This window comes from Cynocephalus volans, chromosome 8 (genome assembly GCF_027409185.1).
Source record: "Cynocephalus volans isolate mCynVol1 chromosome 8, mCynVol1.pri, whole genome shotgun sequence".
NCBI classification, from domain to species: Eukaryota; Metazoa; Chordata; class Mammalia; order Dermoptera; family Cynocephalidae; genus Cynocephalus; species Cynocephalus volans.
This window is the reverse complement of record NC_084467.1, coordinates 105,857,048-105,875,994: the sequence shown is the minus strand read 5'-3', so window position 1 is coordinate 105,875,994 and position 18,947 is coordinate 105,857,048. Positions and strand designations below refer to the sequence as shown.

At 44.5% G+C, this 18,947-nt stretch overlaps 1 protein-coding gene across 2 annotated transcripts; it reads left to right on the top strand.

Moving 5' to 3' along the window:
• The first annotated feature begins 1,151 nt into the window (after positions 1-1,151).
• On the top strand, positions 1,152-16,747 carry HMGCS2 (3-hydroxy-3-methylglutaryl-CoA synthase 2). Of its 2 annotated transcripts, none has more exons than XM_063105357.1 (10): positions 1,152-1,288; positions 5,489-5,943; positions 7,206-7,331; positions 7,901-8,065; positions 9,300-9,465; positions 11,137-11,307; positions 12,334-12,440; positions 13,041-13,166; positions 14,408-14,519; positions 16,289-16,747. In XM_063105357.1, the coding sequence occupies exons 1-9, from the start codon at positions 1,185-1,187 to the stop codon at positions 14,512-14,514; spliced, it is 1,527 nt and encodes a 508-aa protein (XP_062961427.1). In that variant the 5' UTR covers positions 1,152-1,184; the 3' UTR covers positions 14,515-14,519; positions 16,289-16,747. The 2 variants fall into 2 exon arrangements, with proteins under 2 accessions (XP_062961427.1, XP_062961426.1); XM_063105356.1 differs by having other exon boundaries at positions 16,281-16,747.
• The last annotated feature ends 2,200 nt before the right edge of the window (positions 16,748-18,947 follow it).

The following is an 18,947-nucleotide window of genomic DNA, read 5'->3' as shown; positions in this document are numbered from 1 at the left end:
GGGAGATTGAGTTAGAACAGTAATGCACCAGGACGAGTGGAGATCAGAACCTAAAGATGATGGAAGACTGAGGAGTCCTGGGCTTCTGGGGGCACCCAGAGCTTCTCTGTCTTAGGACAATCAAGTCAACTCTGTCCTCCCCTAAGCAGGAAACACTCTGGCTCTTCTCTGTGTCATAGAGCCATATTAGATGGGGTGGCAGTGGGGGTTAGCTCAATGAACAAATGAGTGAATATGTGACACTCGTAAAAGGTAGAGGAGGGTTGGTATCATGAGACAGCTGGAGGGAGAGATTTGTTGGGAAGATCCGATGACAGAAACATTTTTATTGAGAAGTAAAAGAGCACAGCAGAAAGACCAAAATCTGGAGTCAAACAAAAGACATGGTTGAGTCCCCAGTATGCACCTTACCAGCTGTAGGTCTTTGGGAAAATCACACCTTTCTGCCTATCTCTGACCTCATCTGTAAACTTTTCCTCCTTAGCAGAACTTGAGTTTCAGATGGCAGTCTTCTCTTTGAGGCTCCTGTACCTCTATGGCAGCACAAGCATCCCACTTGGAAATTGTGTATAGCTGTATAAATATAAGGGTGAACAGTAAAGACAGGAGAAATATAGCAGGCTCCATATACTCTTACACCTAGCCCTCTGCCTATTTGCCAATACCCAGGTACTTGAAGAGCTATTCAAATATTGATTCCCTGTGGTCTTGAAATATTTTTCTCATAATGCATAATACATTAAAATAATAACAGCTAACACTGGGGAGAGGATTGTGGACCACCAAGTGAGAGTAACTCAGTTGAGGAGCCGGGATCCAGGACAAGCCAAGTGAGGTTACCTTGGTTGTGTTAAAACAGGGAACACTGTAACTTCTCTCCTGAGGTGGCTGGGCAGAAATAAAGCTGCCACAAAAGCCACAAGAGAAAGAAGGAATCAGAGCCAGCCATTCCCACACACGCCCAGGAGCAGGGTACATACACGTTGGAGAGATGATGTTTTTCTCTGACTCGTCTATTTCTGAGTGAGACCTTTGACCGAGTTTTAGAATAGCTCTCAGCCTTGGTAAGCAGGGGCGGGGCTTCTGGAGGCGGAGTCTCAGGGCTCTATAAAGCCCAACCTGGCATCATTGGGCATCTCTCCCAAGGGCTGTGAACTGCTGGCTTTCTGTTTGCTCCTGGGAAGATGCAGCGGCTATTGAGTCCAGTGAAACAAGTCCTGCAAGTGGGAAGAGTGATGCAGGAAGCTTCCTTCACGCCTGCTTGCCTGCTCCCAGCAGCCCACCAAAGGTGAGTTGCATTGTTCCAGGATCTGTGCAGGTCACGCTTTGAGAAGCATCATAGAACCAGAGGGCCTGCCGCAGGGAAAATCTCACTGGAATCCCACTCAAAAATTGGCAAGGCTTATGTGCAGCCTTAGGCAGGCTAGTTAACTTCTTAGGGTTTCAGTTACCTTATCTCTAAACGGACAGTCCCTTTCAGATTTAGAATTGGAGATCCCAAAGCTCCGACACATGTTGTGTTTGTGAACAATGGCATCTTTTACTCCTCCAGCTGCACAAAGCAGTAGAAATATCAGTACCAGGGCCTGCAGCTCTCTCCTCTCCACCACCATCTCACCTTTACCCCCAGCCCCTGCCAACACCCTCAGGATTCTGTGCCAAAGATCTGATATAAACTGATGAAAAGAAGCTGTGTTTTCCCTGTGCTCCTATTTTATGAAAGAGGGAAATGAAACGTAAAGATAAGAATGTGTGTGTGTGCATGTGCTTGTGCGAGAAGAACTCATGCTCCTTTTCTCTGTAAACACCCCCTCAGTGTGGTCCACGTGCTCGCAGTCTCCCTGTGGTGATGGTAACACAGCTATAGTTAGTGCCTTGGGCTCCTAGCCTCCTGTGTGTTAGTGTTCAGTCCCTAAACCATCCACTGCAGCTGAACACCAGCCCTCTCTTTCCTTCCATTTTCACTCTGCATTCTATGAATACTGAATACTTAGAGAGACAGGTTTTTTTCTTTTCTTTTTTTTTTTAAAAGATGACCGGCAAGGGGATCTTAACCCTTGACTTGGTGCCATCAGCACCACGCTCTCCCAAGTGAGCTACCTGGCCATCCCTATGTAGGGATCCGAACTCGTGGCCTTGGTGTTATCAGCACCGCACTCTCCCAAGTGAGCCATGGGCCGGCCCTTAGAGAGACAGTTTTGATCTAGTGTCTTCTCTTGCCTGGTTCCCAGGGAGACTGGGTGTATAAATGTGGGGGTAGGGGTGATACTTACTAGCCTAAATTTCTTCATAACTCTACCATCGTCTACAGTCTCCCCATACCCTGACAAACTGATGCGTACAGGTCAAGTGTTCCAGCTTGGAGTTTAGTCCGTTTCTGTATTTGTAAGGAAGGGATTGATGTGGGTTTGTTTGTTTCAATAAGCAACAGTTGACAAGCAGCCAAGAGACAAACTTCAGTCCTCCCCAACATTCTGACTTCTTTGGCTCAAACTTTGCATTTCCCTTTCCCTTTGGGTGTACTCACAGCTGATTCCACTATGCATGGCCTGAAATGATGTTAAGAATGCTCTTTATGGGTCACCTTTCCTCTGTATACCTATCCCCTCTAATCCAACCTGCGTCAGCTCTCAGCCCAACCGAGGAGCTACTCCCAGCTGGGCATCTGCTTTGCGGCCTCTAAAATTAAGTAAGAATCATGCCCTCCACTTTCTATTTTTCTCACACATTGTCTTCCTGCTCCCCTACACACCTTCTTCTCCAGGTTCCCTAACCTGTTCAATAACCCCCCACCGCGGCCACTGCCCCTTCATCCCCCTCCAATTTTTCATCAGCAGAAGCTCCCTCGTCCAACAAGTCTGGTCTCAAATGCAGCCTCTTCCATGAACCTGTTCCTGATCCCCCACCCATGGAAATCTGTGCTTCCTTTGAACTCCTGTGGGAGTTTGCCCATATCCCTCCTGTGGCCCTTATCACATTCTGCCTTGCAGTGGGGTTATGGAAGTGCTTATGTCATTCCTCCCACTGGTCAAGGCAGTTCTCAAGAACCTTGCTCTCTTTTCTTTGTCCAACCCCTCCATCCCACAGTCCCTCCCCAGCACAGAGCCTGGAATGTAACAGTCAATGTGAAACACAGGGAAGGAAGCAAGATGAAGTAAAGAAATAAAGCTTGGCGCATGTTCTTGAGCAAGGCAACACCAGAACAAAACTGATTTTAAATTAAATAAAGTCATTTTATAGATATCACCATCTATAAAATGAGCAATGTCATGAAAATGACCAGATTTTAGGTACTTTCATATGGGAGCATGTGGGAGGCAGTCTTGGTGAGCTCTGTACTTGTAGGTAGAAGGAGAAACTCCAGATTTCACCAGGGGTACTAAGAGTCAGAGTTCAAGAGAAGTGGACAGGTCCAGAAAAGAAATAGAGAAAACACAAGACTAGAAAAATGTTCTTAACTACAGTGGTTTGATGCTTCTGAATGTCTCTGCAAGCTAACTTTCTTCAAGGCTCTGGAATCTGTTTCCCAAAATAGCCCACTACCCAGACATTTACCAAGCGACTGGCTCTTGGAACCTCTCCTTGAAACCTTAGATTTCAAACTGGGAAGAGAGGGAGGGAGTCAGCCTAAAGAAGGCAGAGAGAAAATTAGGCTGTGGGGAAAGCCAGCCAAGCTGGCAAGACCATGTGCTAGCTAACTATTAGCTCCTAGATACTGGGGGGAAGCTTCTCTATAAATATTTGACAGTACAAACTCCAGTTATTTGGAGGGCACCAAATAAATAGGGCAGATAAACAAACTCCAAAACTCTCTTCCAAGATACTGATAGCAATCACTTTGCCTCACTTTTCTGTAATCACACGATCCACTTTTGCCTCACACAGTCCTTAAAGATGACCTTCCTGATGGGAGAAATGGGGCTACCAGAAGCCCAGAATCCTGAAGGTGATTGATAGATACCTTCAATCTGAGTCACAGCTCCTGTGGCATGGAACTAAATTTATAAGCCTGACACTCAGGACAGTGAAGAAACAATATTTCTAACACATGAAAAATGACGAAGTTACTCTGAGTACATCACTTCACAAGCACGTGCCTTGATTTCACCATCTATAAAATGAAGAATGTCATGAAAGTGACCAGATTTTAGGTACTTTCATATGAGAGCATGTGGGAGGTGGACTTGGTGAGCTCTGTACTTGCAGATAGAAGGAGAAACTCCAGATTTTCACCAGGGGTATAAGGGTCAGGGTTCAAGAGAACTGGATGGGTCCAGAAAAGAAGCAGATGATCTTTTTCCTCGTCTACTGACCCCTCCCCACTTACTTTCTCTTTGCCCCCATGTAGAATTGCTCTCTCTGCCCTCTGTGTTCCACAGGTTTGCTGCTTCCACTATGTATTCAGCTGTAAAAACGTCTGCCTTCTCCATTAGGCTGTGTCCTCTTGGTCGGCACAAAGCGTGCCTTGTTCACTGTTGGGTTTCTGGGTCAGCCCTGTGCTGGGTGGGCTCATTTAATACTGGGAGGCCCAATCAGAGAGAGCAGATAGGATGCAAAAAACTTCCTTAAAAAGTAAAGAAAAAAAAAAAAAAAAAGGAAGGAAAAAGAAATAAGGAGGCTAATGGGTACACTTTCAAACTGAGTGAAATCTTAAAAATTATGCCCTATAAGGGTTAATAACATATGAGGGTACTTCAAAAAGTTCGTGGAAACATGGAATTAAAAGATAATATGAATCTTTCCATAAATTTTTTGACATACCCTCATATATAGAAGTAAAGTACATGACAATAACAGCTCAAAGAGATGCAGAGGAGTAAATGCAGTTAACGTAAAGTAAGGTTTTTGCACTGTTCAGTAAGTAATAGAAGTATTAATTCAAGTTAGACTACAATAAGACAAGTATGCACATTGTAATCTCTAGAGTAACCTCTAAAAGAAAAAGAGGAGATAAAATGGAATAGTAAATATTTGCTTAATCAAAAACAATATAGGAACCGAGGAATAAAGGAACAAAGAACATATGAGACAAACAGAAACAAACAGCGAGATGATAGACTTAATTCCAAATACATCAGTAATTACAATAAATATGAAGGACTGTATACTCCAACTAAAACATTGCTATTGTAAGACTTGCTAAAAGTTTTAAAAAGACTCAACTATATACTATTTACAATAGACACATGTTAAATATAAAGACTTTGAGAGGTTAAAAGTATAAAAGGACAGAAGAAGATATGCCACACAAACAATAATCAGGAAAAGTAGACTTTATGGCAAGAGTGATACAAAGATAAAAAGAGATGTTTAATAAGAATAAAAGGGTCAATTCAACAGAAAGATATAACAACACTAAATTTGTAGTCATCTGATAACATAGCTTCAAAATATATAAAAAATGAATTAAATGTTTGTTGCGTTACTGTCTTTTGAGGAAACTGACTACAAACCATTAGTGGGATCATAATTGTTATCTCCGTCACAGGTTTTCTACAGTCTGTGCTGTTCCCCTGGCCAAAACAGATACTTGGCCAAAAGATGTGGGCATCCTTGCCATGGAGGTCTACTTCCCAGCTCAATATGTGGACCAAACTGACCTGGAGAAGTATAACAATGTGGAAGCAGGGAAGTATACAGAGGGCTTGGGCCAAACCCATATGGGCTTCTGCTCGGTCCAGGAGGACATCAACTCCCTGTGCCTGACAGTGGTGCAAAAGCTAATGGAGCGCACACAGCTCCCATGGGACTCCGTGGGCCGGCTGGAAGTGGGCACTGAGACCATCATTGACAAGTCCAAGGCTGTCAAAACAGTGCTCATGGAACTCTTTCAGGATTCAGGCAACACTGACATCGAGGGCATAGATACCACTAATGCCTGCTATGGTGGCACTGCCTCCCTCTTCAATGCTGCCAACTGGATGGAGTCCAGCTCCTGGGATGGTACGTGCTGCCAGGGGCCTTATGTAAGAAAGGAGCTGGAGTTGGAGGTGACTTCTATTAGTTTTGTTTCTCCGTTCCCCAGGTGGCTTCCTCCAGGGAGAGAAGGACAACTTATTTACATAGCTGCTGCTATTATCCAACAAACACAGTGATAGTAAACATTTAGACTTGTCTAGCTTTATACAGTTATTTATGTAGCATGTTCACATAGTCATTCATTTAGTCCTTGCAATGACTAGGAAATGGGCATTGTACCTAATTTATAGATGAGAAAATGGAAGATCTGATATCTTACACATAATGAGTGGCAGAGACAAGACACCAAACCAAATCCAATACATTTCCTATTTTACTGTATGTTTCTCTTAAACATCTCCTAAGTCTCTGAGAGAGACACTGGCAATGTTGAAAGATTTATACAAGTTTAGATGTTATAGGGAAAACAGCCTGGTAGAAATAGGCAGAGAGAAACACAGGACAGACTATTACACAGAGTATTTCTAGTCTTTATCCCTTGCTTGGCTCCTAGGATGTTTCTTTTTATTTAATGTATTAACATTACTTTGTGCATTACTCACGTCTTTCCTCAGTGCTATATTGTAGGAATAACCCCCCATTGTGATGGCAAGAAAAGGCTCAAGGGAAGAAGTACAAGATGAGATTTAGAAACCCTAGCTCTGTCAATAATTGTTGACATGTCGCTTAACCTCTTTGAGCTTCAGGTTTATTTGCCTGTCTGCCTGTATGGCTGGCAAGAGGACTGAATAAAAGAATCCACAGAGATGTGGAACAGCAGTACCTTGGCAGTCAAGGCACTCTATAATTACGAAGTTTGAAGCTAGGATTAAAAACCTTAGAAATCATAACAAACAGTTATAAAAATAATTACAAAGTCTTAATGTTGACAGGGACCTGAGAGATTATTTAGTACAATGTCTTTTGCTTTTAAAAAGAGGCCGAGAGGCGTTTAACAGTGTTCTCTGTTCATGCAGCAAGACGGCGCAATCCCAATAGTGGTTTTTCAACTGCCCTGTATGACCTCACAGTTAAGGGTTCCATTGATATGACATGTTCCACTCATTCCACGCATGTCATCAAATGTCATCAATGTGATGACATTCTGTCATCAAATGTCTTCTAACAGTGTTTCTCCTGCTTGGTACTTGTATTACTTCCTTTCTAGCAATCCCTATCTCCATTACCACCACCAATACATTCAACCAATGGTAGTGATGGTACATCTTTCTTGTCTCTCTTTACAGGTCGCTATGCAATGGTGGTCTGTGGTGACATCGCAGTCTATCCCAATGGTAATGCACGTCCCACAGGTGGGGCTGGAGCTGTGGCAATGCTGGTTGGGCCCAAGGCCCCTCTGGTCCTGGAACGAGGTTTGTAGTCAACCGTTACCAAGAGGCTGTGGCGTGGCATAGCCGAATACATAGCTCCTAACCCAAGTTGGCATACCCACTGCTTACTCAGGGTTGAGGTAGGGGTTTGAGATGGTATCACTTGCCTCCTAAAGGCTGGTCTGGGGAGCAGAGGGTAGGGAAGAACGGAAGAGGAAAGTCAGGTCTCCTCTCCTGCATCATCACACACTGGAATAATAATGCATGTAATGAGAGGCACAGGTATTGATGCGGAACCCTGGGAAACTAAAGTGGCAATTGAAGATGAAGAAAGATACCTGGGTAAAAAGTGAAAGTCTTTCCTTTGAGGGTTTTGTCTTCTATTTTAAGTTTTGCTAAGCCCACATAAGTGCAGAAAGGGAAATATAATTCTCACTTATGTAATACCAAAACTCTATACAACTCCTTTTGAATATGTGAGAGATGTGGAGTGGGGCTTGGGCTTGGACACAGATATAAACCAGGAAGCTCTTTCTACATGGTTCTCCCATCCCTTCTGCTTGAGGTGGGCTGCATGTGTAGTCCCTGAAACCCTCTGTGTGCCTTTCCAGGGCTTAGGAGTACCCACATGGAGAACGCATATGACTTCTATAAACCAAATGTGGCTTCAGAGTACCCATTGGTCGACGGGAAGCTTTCTATCCAGTGCTACTTACGGGCCTTGGACCGATGTTACACATTATACCGCCAAAAAATCCAGAAGCAGTGGAAGCAAGGTATGGGATTCGGAGGGAAAAAAGTGGGAGCTCTATTTATATGGGCCAAGACTTTGTACCTAAAAGCTTAAGACAAGGTCTCTAATCTCCTTCCCTGAAAAAGATATCAGGAAAATTGGTTCATGTCCCCCTCTTACACTCTTCCCTGGATCTATGCTAAAATCCATTTGCATGCCATTCAAATTCAAGTATAAAATTTCTTCTAACTTGAGCTAAATGAAATAAAGTAAACAATCCAGGGCCAGGGTGTCAGCCACATGGGGAGATACTGTTGTGAGGTAGGGTAACTACTACCGAGATTGGGATTTGTTTCTCTTTAAGCCAGGCATGATTAACTCTCGGCTTACATAGTTCGCTACCTTTTAAAGTCTGATTGATGTTGAAAAATCTTACCTACATTTCTCGTATGCTAAAGTGTTATCAGTGATTTTTTTTCTGGATAGTGGTGTTACAAGTTGATTTTATTTTCACCTTTAGTTTCTGAATTTCTCTGCTAAAAAATGTATATAGCTTTCACAATCAGAAAAGAAGCAAATAAATATTAGGGTGGTATAAGGAGCCACTTCTTGCTCTTTTCCACTGCACTGGGCAGGACACCACCTTCCAGAGGCGATCCTATGGGTAAGGAGCCTACCGGACCTCTCTGCCTCTGCCTGTCCACTGTAAAATTGCTATTGTCTAATTACTCTTGCCTCCTCTGAATTCACATGGCATTTTAATTTTACTCCTTATGCTCACATAGAATTTGACGGATGCTGCTTTGGATCACAGCACTAAATTGTGAGTGTCCCTAAAGGCAGAGGTTGCATTGTCCTCCTCTTCAGAATGAGAGACAGTCCATAGTGTGGAGGCACAGACATCTGAGCTGAAATCCAAGGCAGGCTTTTTCAAGTTGGGTGACCTTGGACCATAACTTAATATTCTGGAGATTCTGCATCCTCCTCTGGAAAATGGAGAAAATAATACAATGCAAGGCTGATTTGCAGAAAGCATCTGCCATAGAGGATGGCAGGAGTAGATACAAAGATGTTCATCGATTGCCCTTCTTTCCTTATACGTAGAGGCTGCTTAGTAACTGTGTTTGAAATGAATGAACAAACCTTATGTGTGTTTGCTGGAGGTGGGACTAGCTCTCTGGGAGGCCTAGGGTCCCTCAGCACAGTTGGACCTCAGAGAGTGGGTCTATATGGCTCATTTACGTGCCACACCCTTGCCTTCAAATTTCCTCTTCCAGCCGGCATCGATCGACCTTTCACCCTGGACGATTTACAGTTTATGATCTTTCACACGCCCTTTTGCAAGATGGTCCAGAAATCTCTGGCTCGCCTGATGTTCAATGACTTCCTGTCAGCCAGCAGCGACACACAAACCAGCTTATATAAGGGGCTGGAGGCCTTCAGGTGAGTCCTCTTCATAGGGAACCTAGGGGCTGGTGAGGTGTGACAAGGAGGAGGCCCCCTCACGCCTTGAGTCTGGACACCAGCATTCCTGTGGGAACAAAGGGCAGTCCTCCAGCACAGCAGAAATGACACTGAGTCCTCACATGGGCGATGGGTTATTTTCTGCACAGGGCCCTCCATGTGTCATCTCCTCCAGCACAGCAGAAATGACACCGAGTCTTCACGTGGGCGATGGGTTATTTTCTGCACAGGGCCCTCCATGTGTCATCTCAGGGGAACACAGGGAGTTTGCCAATGCTTCTGGGTCAAGTGACTGTAGGGAGCTACAAAGAATAAGAAAAAGGGGAAAGGAGTGTGGTTAAAGCATTGAGTCAATGGCCATTTTCTGAACTTCTGCCATGTGCCAGACATCATACTAAACTCTCAAGATACTAAAATGAATGTGACTTCACAATGCCTGGCTAGAGGATCTCAGTCTATATGGACACAAACACATAAGGGCAAATGAACACACTACAGAATGGCAACTAGAGGAGAGTCAGGTCCCATTCTCATTGTCATTGCCTTATTTAATATCTTACTTGTTGCCTCAATTTCCCCCATCTTTGATGTGGAGATAATCCAGCTCATCCCCTCAGATGTCAAAAAGCAGGAAGAATGCTGTTTATTGATGCACTACTCTAAGATATTTAGAAAAGAAGTGTCTTCAATACAAAGAGAAGGGAATTTTCCCCTTTCTTCTTGGTATCTGTTTATTTCAAGTTTTGGACTATTCTATCAACATCTGCCCCTATTATTAATTACTACTACTAACCCTGCCACTAACTAAGACATCAAAATTAGCACAAACACTTCTTATTAATCTGCCCTATTAAAACAAAAAGAATGTATACCAAAGATAGTAGCTTAATATCTTTAATATAGAGAGCTCTCAACAATACGATAAACACCCTAGTAGAAAAATGAGCAAAGAATATGAACAAGAAAGTTCCTCAAAGAAATACAAATAATCATATTTTTAAATGTGCATGCTCATTAGTAAAAACTTTAAGTAAGCTACTATTTTCTTTATATAGTCTTTTTAAAATTTGATTACCCAGAATTGACAAGGCTACAGGAAAATGGGCAAGAATGGATATGTAAATCGATACAAGCATTTTGAGGAGTAATGAGAGACTATGAAGCAAAAGCCTTAAAGATGTGCATACCTTTGGACTCAGTAGTTCCACATGTTTACAAGAACACATAGCTATTCACTGTAGTATTTTAACTAGTGAGGAACAGGAGTAGAGAGATTGGTTAAGTACAGTACATCCTGTCATGGACCGTTCTGCAACCTTTAAAAATAATGTTATAGAAGATGACTTAATGCCATGGAGAAATATTTATATATTCTAAGTTAAGAAAGTATGCTAAACAGAATGCATGGTATGATTTTATTTCTAATTCTCTCATAAACTCTATGAAGAGTAGGGATGGATGCCACAAGAAAAATTTCTATCTCTGAATGGTAGGACTATTAGTGGCATGTTTTTATTTACGCTTTTCTGCATTTCCAAATATTGTAATAAAAACACGTGCCCGAAAGTTTTCTTTCTAGAAGCTGTTACTTTTCCCCCTTATTCCCACCCTCCTTGGCCGCTCTCTTGGCCACCTCTGACTGCCTCACAGGGGACTAAAGCTGGAAGACACCTACACCAACAAGGACGTGGATAAAGCAGCTCTAAAGGCCTCTCTGGACACGTTCAACAAGAAAACCAAGGCCTCCCTTTACCTCTCCACGCACAATGGAAACACATACACCTCCTCCCTGTACGGGTGCCTGGCCTCGCTTCTGTGTCAGTGAGTACTGCGTCTGGCCCCGCGTCTTCCACACGCCCACGCCTTGGTCTGAGAGGCCAACCAAGCTTGGTTTTTCTCTGGCTCAGAATTTTAAAAGAAAGGAAGAGAGGGAGGAGGCAGGGAGGGAAGGAAGGAAGATGAAGGCAGATTTACTATCTGTATTAATCAGGGGTCTCATGACATGGATTTCAGAGCACGTGCAGGATCTATTTGGGCACAGCAAGAAAGTAGTAAAATTGTGTGCATATTTGTGTGTGTGTGTGTGTCTCATCTATTTAAATCTCTGTTCTTAGTAGATCATGGTAGTTAAGAAAGTTTAGCTTTAGAGCCTACAATCTTGGCTCAGATCTCTTTACTGCTTAATTAGCTTCGACCTTGGAAAAATACTTATAACATCCATGTGCCTCATTTTCCCTATCTGTAAAATATGTGCAATAACAATATCTGCCTTCTTTTGATGAGCATTAAGTGTCATAAACAATTAAAACAGCAATGCTTAGCAGGTGCTCAAATGTTAATTGCTATTTCTATTGATTTTTTATTCTGTGGTTTTATAAGGATTTTATTTAACATATATAACATAGGAAAAAATACTTATGGGTGGATTTGTTCAAATTATTACTCATGGGGATGATCAAAAAGTTGTGATTGCTGAACTGCTACCAGTCAATATGCGGGCCTGGAGGATGGGTCCAGTGGTCTGACCTCCCCTTGGAGGCACCTCCAGAATTCACTGAGCTCATCTTGTCCTCATGAGTGGGAAGCAGTTGCCTTTGCACCCTGAAATTCTGTTGTGCTTGCTTTGCCTTATATATCTTGAATTTTAGCTACTCTCCTTTTGGCAAAGTTTCCTACTCCTGGGCCTGTCGCTGTCTACCAAAAATCCTTCTCTGTGTGGAGTGCCCGGAACCCATTTTCAGTTGCATGAGGTGGACAGGGACAGTATTGGACTGGTGGGTTGGTGCTTTATTTGAAATGCAGAATATAATACTGATGTGGTTTGGGTTTTGGTTCCTTTCCCTGCAGCCATTCTGCCCAAGACCTGGCTGGCTCCAGAATTGGTGCCTTCTCTTATGGCTCTGGCTTAGCAGCAAGTTTTTTTTCATTGCGAGTGTCCCAGGATGCTTCTCCAGGTGAGTCTCATCTTTCTATCAGGTGCTCCTGACAATATTCATCTGGTAAAAGAACCACCTTCTGCCTTGCCACTACCGAGGCTGCCATCCTGACAGAATTGTGTTGTGAGTAAGAGCACAGAAAAATGCTGAAGGGATTGAAGCAGTGGAGTAAGTTTGTCTAATTTATGTATTTAAAGCACTTCCCTGGTACTGCTTAGAGACTAGGTTGAAGAAGAGCAGTGGAGGATATGGAGAGACCAGTTAGAGTGTTCCAGCAAATAGCCCAGGCAAGAGGTAATGGGGATTTGGTTGTCCTGATTTTAAAGAAGTTGATGGATTTGAGATATCCAGTATTTGTTGCTTATTTTATGATTGGTGTGATCAAGGACACGCTTCTAAGCGGTACGTGGGACGTACCTTGACTAGAAGAGTGCGTCTCCCTGTGTGTTTTGCTAACATTTATGTGTGCGTTCCATTGCTTGGTGTTCTAAGCGCCACGCAGAGCACTTTCCCCCAGGGCGTGAGCTCCCAAAGAACCTGGCTCTTTGCTGGACTCTCGACAGGCAGTAGTGATAAGGACGATGAGGCAGGTTTAACAATCTTACTTTTGTTTCCCAGGCTCCCCACTTGAGAAGCTGGTATCTAGTGTATCAGACCTGCCAAAACGCCTCGCCTCCCGGAAGCGTATGTCCCCGGAAGAGTTCACAGAAATAATGGACCAAAGAGAGCAATTCTTCCACAAGGGTAAGAAAAAGGACAGGAAGAGAGGAGGTGAAGGTAATTCATCTCAGATTTCATGCCAGTAGCTGAGAGCCAGAGATTCATGAGAAATCTAGAATATAGTGGGCTAGGTCAAGACATCTATGAAATATGATTGGAAGAAGTTTCTTTTGGGTTGAAAGGGATAAGAACTGTGTGGGAAAGCAGAAGGCAGAGTTGGGAAGAGGTAGGAGGAAGCATGTAGCTTCCCAGTATAGACTAGCTAACCGTCTGGAACACGACACCAGACAATATAGTCCCATGACAGCCAGAAGTACAGTCTTTGAAAATGCTGTCAGTGCAGCTGTTGAAAGAGCCCAGACTTCAGAGCTAAATATCCAAATCTAAACCTGAGCTGTGCCACTTACCAGCTGTTTGTCTTTGGAAAAACAATTGAACTTTTCTCGGTTGTCTCATTTCTAAAATTATACAAGGGATTTCCAAATAGATTAAATGAATTATAGTGCACATACAAGTTACCAACAAATATTACTTTCTCCTCCCTTTTGCACCCTTTCTCCACCAAACATAGAAACAAAATATTATCCAAAAAAGCAGCAAATGAAAAGGAAACAAAAGCCCCAGGTAGTACTGAAGAGACCAGACGGTGATTTTAAAACCATGGTAACTATATATTCGCAAGCAAAACTTGGGGCACATGGTTAGCAGTGTGGTCTGAAAAGGAGAAAAAACATTGGGAATGTTGAGAATGTTATGGAAAACCTAGACCTGGTAGCCACTGGTCTCATCTGGAACAGGAGGTGTGTTAGAGCAAATTAAAAACAATGAAAATAAAAATAGGACCCCCAATTTGAACATTAATGGACCAACCACTGAAGTGCTTCAATGAACCAGAGCCAGAGAACTTAAGACTAGGAAGGGGTTGTCTGTTAGTAAACAGCTCTGAGGTACGCCTCAACCTTGGTAGCACTGCCAAAAGGATGTGGTGAAGATTTCAGTGGAGAAAAGGCATGTTTACCATAAGAAAATGTTATACTCCTATAATAAAATTTATAATAGCCAGGCCTTAAGTGCTGGATCCAAGACGGCTGCTTCTCTGGCTCCTCTGCTGGCCCACTGTTCAATCTCGTATGTTATAGGTGACCTGGATGCCAGCATAGCCAGGAGAGCTTCACCATGAAGTTGTAGGTATCCCTATCACTATTTTTTCGTCCCCAAACCCCTATAACTCTTTGTGAGTATTGTCTCTTTTTCTCATTTCACAGTGAATTTCTCACCACCTGGTGACACAAACAGCCTTTTCCCAGGTACTTGGTACCTGGAGCGAGTGGACGAGCTGTATCGTCGAAAGTATGCCCGGCGTCCCATCTAAACATGGTGAGTAAGAGTTTGCAGGGCTGGTGGCAGAAAACCCTGATGTCATCCTCTGGGTAACACATGTGGTTCTGTTACTATAACCAGGCCAGAGAGGGTCATAGCTTCTAAACTGATCAGAGGTAAGGAGTTTGTACCATGAGGACCAATTAAAACTCTTGGGGCTCTTTGACTCAGAAAGGCAAAAACCGGGGAAGGGGCATGTTCTGAAATCTTGACTGTGCAAAAGAGTCAGAATTTTTTACTCGATCTGCTCAAGATAGGAAGCTCCCCTAGAAGCTTGATAGAGATAAAATTAGCACCCGTAAGAGGAAGCAGGCTGTGAACCTGAACCTGTGGAACTCATTACCCCAAAAGGATGAGATCAGTAACAAACATGCATCGCTTCAGAAGAGACACACTGGTGTGTTGGGGACAGATTCATAAGGACACAGGGTCATTGCGAGTTCTGCTAGAGCCAGAAGCCTCAGCTGGTGGGAGCTTCAGGCTAGAAGGCTGCGTAGCAATTCTCATGTCATGCATTTTTTTCCCTGAGGAGAAGCAGTGAGGTTTGGGAAGTTAGTGGGGACAAGTGTAAGGAGAAGAGAGTTTAATGGAAGAGGGTTGGGGTGAGAGGAGAAATGGGAGAATTCTTTATGGTGCATTTAAAAGGAAAACCAAGTATTTAGAATTAGAATCTTATAGTTTCTGGACCTAGATATCTGCCTTCAATTTACCAAATAGGTAAAATAAGCTCGTGGAAAAGAGAGGAGGGATTTCTTTAATATCCCCTGAATCTCAATAAATATAGTCTTTGTGCCTAAATACTTCCTCTATATTTTTCTGTTTTCCCCCATCTTTGGTAGGTGAAGGGGGAACAGTAAAAAGGGGTGCCCACGGCAGGGTATGGAGCAGGCAAAAGAGATAAGACGTCAATAGATAAAGGAGATACAGATAAAACAGCACAAGAGGAAGCAGAGAAAGTGCAGATGAGGGAGCCCCCAGTTCATCCCTGACCACTGGAACATTCTCAGTTGCCTGGCTTCCTCGCTAGCTGCTGAAGGGCTATCGCTGGATGTTAGAGGCCAGGAGAGGTGGACAGCTGGCAGGCCAGGGCTGCAGGATGCAGCTGAGAAAGGCAGGCTCAGGAGCGGACTCACGAGACTGTGGTACTGCCAAGGAGTTTGTTTGTTTGAAATACAGTTCTTAAGGGCAGACCAGTGGCAAAGAGAGGGCTGTTGAATGTGTCGAGCTAGTCCAGTCATGAAAAGCAGAGAGAGAGAGAGAGAGAAATAGAGACACTTGGGGGTTCTCAAGGGAGAATTTCCAAATCAGGCTCCCTACCTCCCATGATCAACAAGCCTCTCACAAGTGCTTAGGCAGCACTGAACCTACAAAGGGAAAAGCAGGGACTCTTGTACTTTTCTTGTGCTGATTACTCAATCACGTGAGCAATGAGCAAAAATGCATTCTTAGCTGAAATGAAGGTTTTGTGTAAATGCAGCACGCTGTGGAGCTCTACGGGTCTCTGTACTGCCCTAGCCTGCCCAGCCTGCTCTAGTGTCACAGGCAAAGCATGTAACATGGACTCTGCCCACCCCCGGCCTTGGCTCCTGTAGCACCGAGCACAGGTCTTTCACGTGTGTAGGCAGTGGGAGCACCTCAGACCTCGGGATGCAGTTAGGAGAGCCCCTCTGTACAGCCATGCCTCAGCAAAGAGCAGGTACTGGGGGTCAGATCCCCAGAATGAGACTCATGGAATGTTCTTCTTTTTGTTTCTTTAAGTTCTACAGATCCATGGAGTGGTTCCTGGGAAAAGTAAACTAGCAGAGCTTCTGCCCATAAATAGTATTTTAAAAATCCCACTCTTAGTGGCTAAATAAAATTTGACACCATAGCCTCCACAAGCATTGGCCCTGTAGAGTGAGGGGCCACTCTTAGAGGATCCCTCCTGCCTTTCCCTGATGTGGTCGCTGAGACCAGCTTATGGCTGTACGGACCAGGGGCCCCTTATGAAAGAGCAAGATGGAGTAATGGAGAGGACTCTTCTTGAATCACTGGCCTCCAGAAATGTGGCAGATCCATTGTCTCCTTTGAGATCCAGATAAAGTTTTCTATCATTTGTTATAACTTTATTATTGTCAAACTTTTGTGCTGTTTTATCTTTCTTTCTTAAGTTTTCCTGTGGATTTTAAAATTTTATATCTTGTCCCAAGCTAATATATGGCAATTAAACAGAGAGAAGGAGGAAATGACTCCTGTATTTCCTGGAACCCAGCACACAAAAAGTGCACCAGCTGACATACACCTAAATCTGCCAGATCTGTGGGTTACTCATCCCACACTCTCCCTCTCTCGCTTTCCAGTTCTCTTCTGTTTCTGCTGCTTACTAAGTACTAGCACAGATACAAGGCAAATTAAGATAGTGAAACCTAGCTTCCCTCCAGCCTATTTCCCCGATCTGAAGACGCCGTGCACAGGGAGAGCCAGCAGGAGCTGCACATCAAACCTCCTGGGTCATACCTTGCCAGCGTTACCTGGACAAATGACACAACGGCAGAAGTTAACAGGTTAAATTTTTACCTCCTCCAGACCCCCCTGCGCCCAAAAATGATGCCTAGTAGCTAGCAGGAAATTTGTCCGTTAGAGGATTTTCCCCCCTTGGATTAGGACACTGCTTTTTCCAGCATCCTTGTATAAAAAAGCAGCGGTTCAGAGAAGTGGGAGTTGAGCTGTGGAAGGACTGGGAGGGGAGGGGAGGACATTAGGTTGTTGTCGTTCACATCCTTGTACAGAGTTTCCTCAGCTACCAGATGAGAAAGGGGCACTTTGGAGAGGGTTGTTTCCGTTGGTGGAGAGCAGGGCTGGTGGGTAAGGGGTCGTGGATTAGGGATACACCTGGGAATGAGATGCTGGGCCAGCCCCCTTCACTGTTTGTCTCAAAGCCATCCATGTCACAACAGCCACCAGAAAATCCAAGATAAACCCCAATGTGAGCAGCTAATCCAGCACCAGCTGACTGCCTCGGGGCCATCTCCGACAGTGCTTGCTGAAGTCCTGACCTGCCACACCGGCTGCAGCCACTGCGGAGCAGCCCCGCTTTGCCACCCCAGTGCCTGCTCCTCCTCATTGAGCTGGGGAGGGGCCCTCAATCTGTGGGCATCCCCGGCAGGACATGTGCCTGTCCTAAGATCTCTGGAATAGTGTGTGTATTCAGGGGAGAAAAGCCCGTGTTCACATGAGTTCTTGAGATAGGAGACTCTGGACTAAGACTTTTAGTCATTCAGGAACTCTCTGTGGGGTCTGGGTGTGGAAAGTGCATGTTGGCCTTAACGAGGGGGTCATTTGGACATGATCTGGGGATGACATTAAAACTATTTAACAACCAGGATATCAGGGCGCTGACCAATTGAGTGGACGCGGCCCATACCCCCCACACCAGCTGGCTCTCGGCCCTGGTTCACCTGCAGGCCGCTCAGGATGGCGTTGGTTATCGCCACCGTTGCCCAGAGAGGGGCTTCTTCACCATCTCTTGCACTGAGCCCGAGGCCTTCCTCTGGCAGCGTCTAGGTGTGGCTGAGCATAATCACAGCGAGGTCACTGGGAGGGTGCCCTGGTGCTGGGGTTCTGTGGAAGAGATTGAGGCCTGCTCAGCTATTCTCAGAAAAGCATAGAAATGAAGAAACCAGTGTTCACCAAGTGCCCTGGCCACTCATTTAAGTCACTTTTTAATCCATTAAATCCTCACTGCAGCTTTGTGAGAGACACTGTTGCCCCTCTTACAAATAAGGAAATGAAGGCATAGAGAATTAAACACTGCGTTCCAGGTGACGGAGCTGCCCAAAGTTGACCTTGCTGTTCATGTCCAGGCCTATCCCCGTCAAGGTCTGCGACAGGAAAGCCATAACAGACACACTCCTGAGCTCACTGCAGACGGTTCCTATCGATGCTCAGCCCAGTCACAGCCCTGAGGAGGCCAAAGCGGTGGGTCTGCCTGTCAGTGCCAACAGCTGCCCTATGCCAGGCCTTCTCAGCCAGGGCAGGAGTCAAAACAGATGCTACTGGGCACAAATGGATCATCCTACTGAAGGGGGAAAATATGAAAAGGTGAAATCTTGTGGGTAAAGAGTGCCATTCTGCTCTATTTTTCATGAAAACCTTCTTATATACTACACACACACACACACACACACACACACACACACACACACACACACACACACACACACACACACACACACACACACACACACACACACACACACACACACACACACACACACACACACCTATATCCACATCCCTATCTGTCCAACCCACACTGAACTCACTTTGTGAACCTGGCAGATATTCTCATGCCTCCATGCCCTCACACACACTTCCTTCTTCTAAACATCTCTCCTGAATCACCAACATCCTCAGCTCAAATCACCTCCTCCTCTGAACTCAGAG

Bases quoted from the DNA above. Each gene is read 5' to 3' on its own strand.
- HMGCS2 (XM_063105357.1), top strand. From the start codon at position 1,185: ATGCAGCGGCTATTGAGTCCAGTGAAACAAGTCCTGCAAGTGGGAAGA. The intron at 5,944-7,205 runs GTACGTGCTGCC...CTCTCTTTACAG, and splicing joins GGAGTCCAGCTCCTGGGATG to GTCGCTATGCAATGGTGGTC. The intron at 13,167-14,407 runs GTAAGAAAAAGG...CTCATTTCACAG, and splicing joins AGAGCAATTCTTCCACAAGG to TGAATTTCTCACCACCTGGT.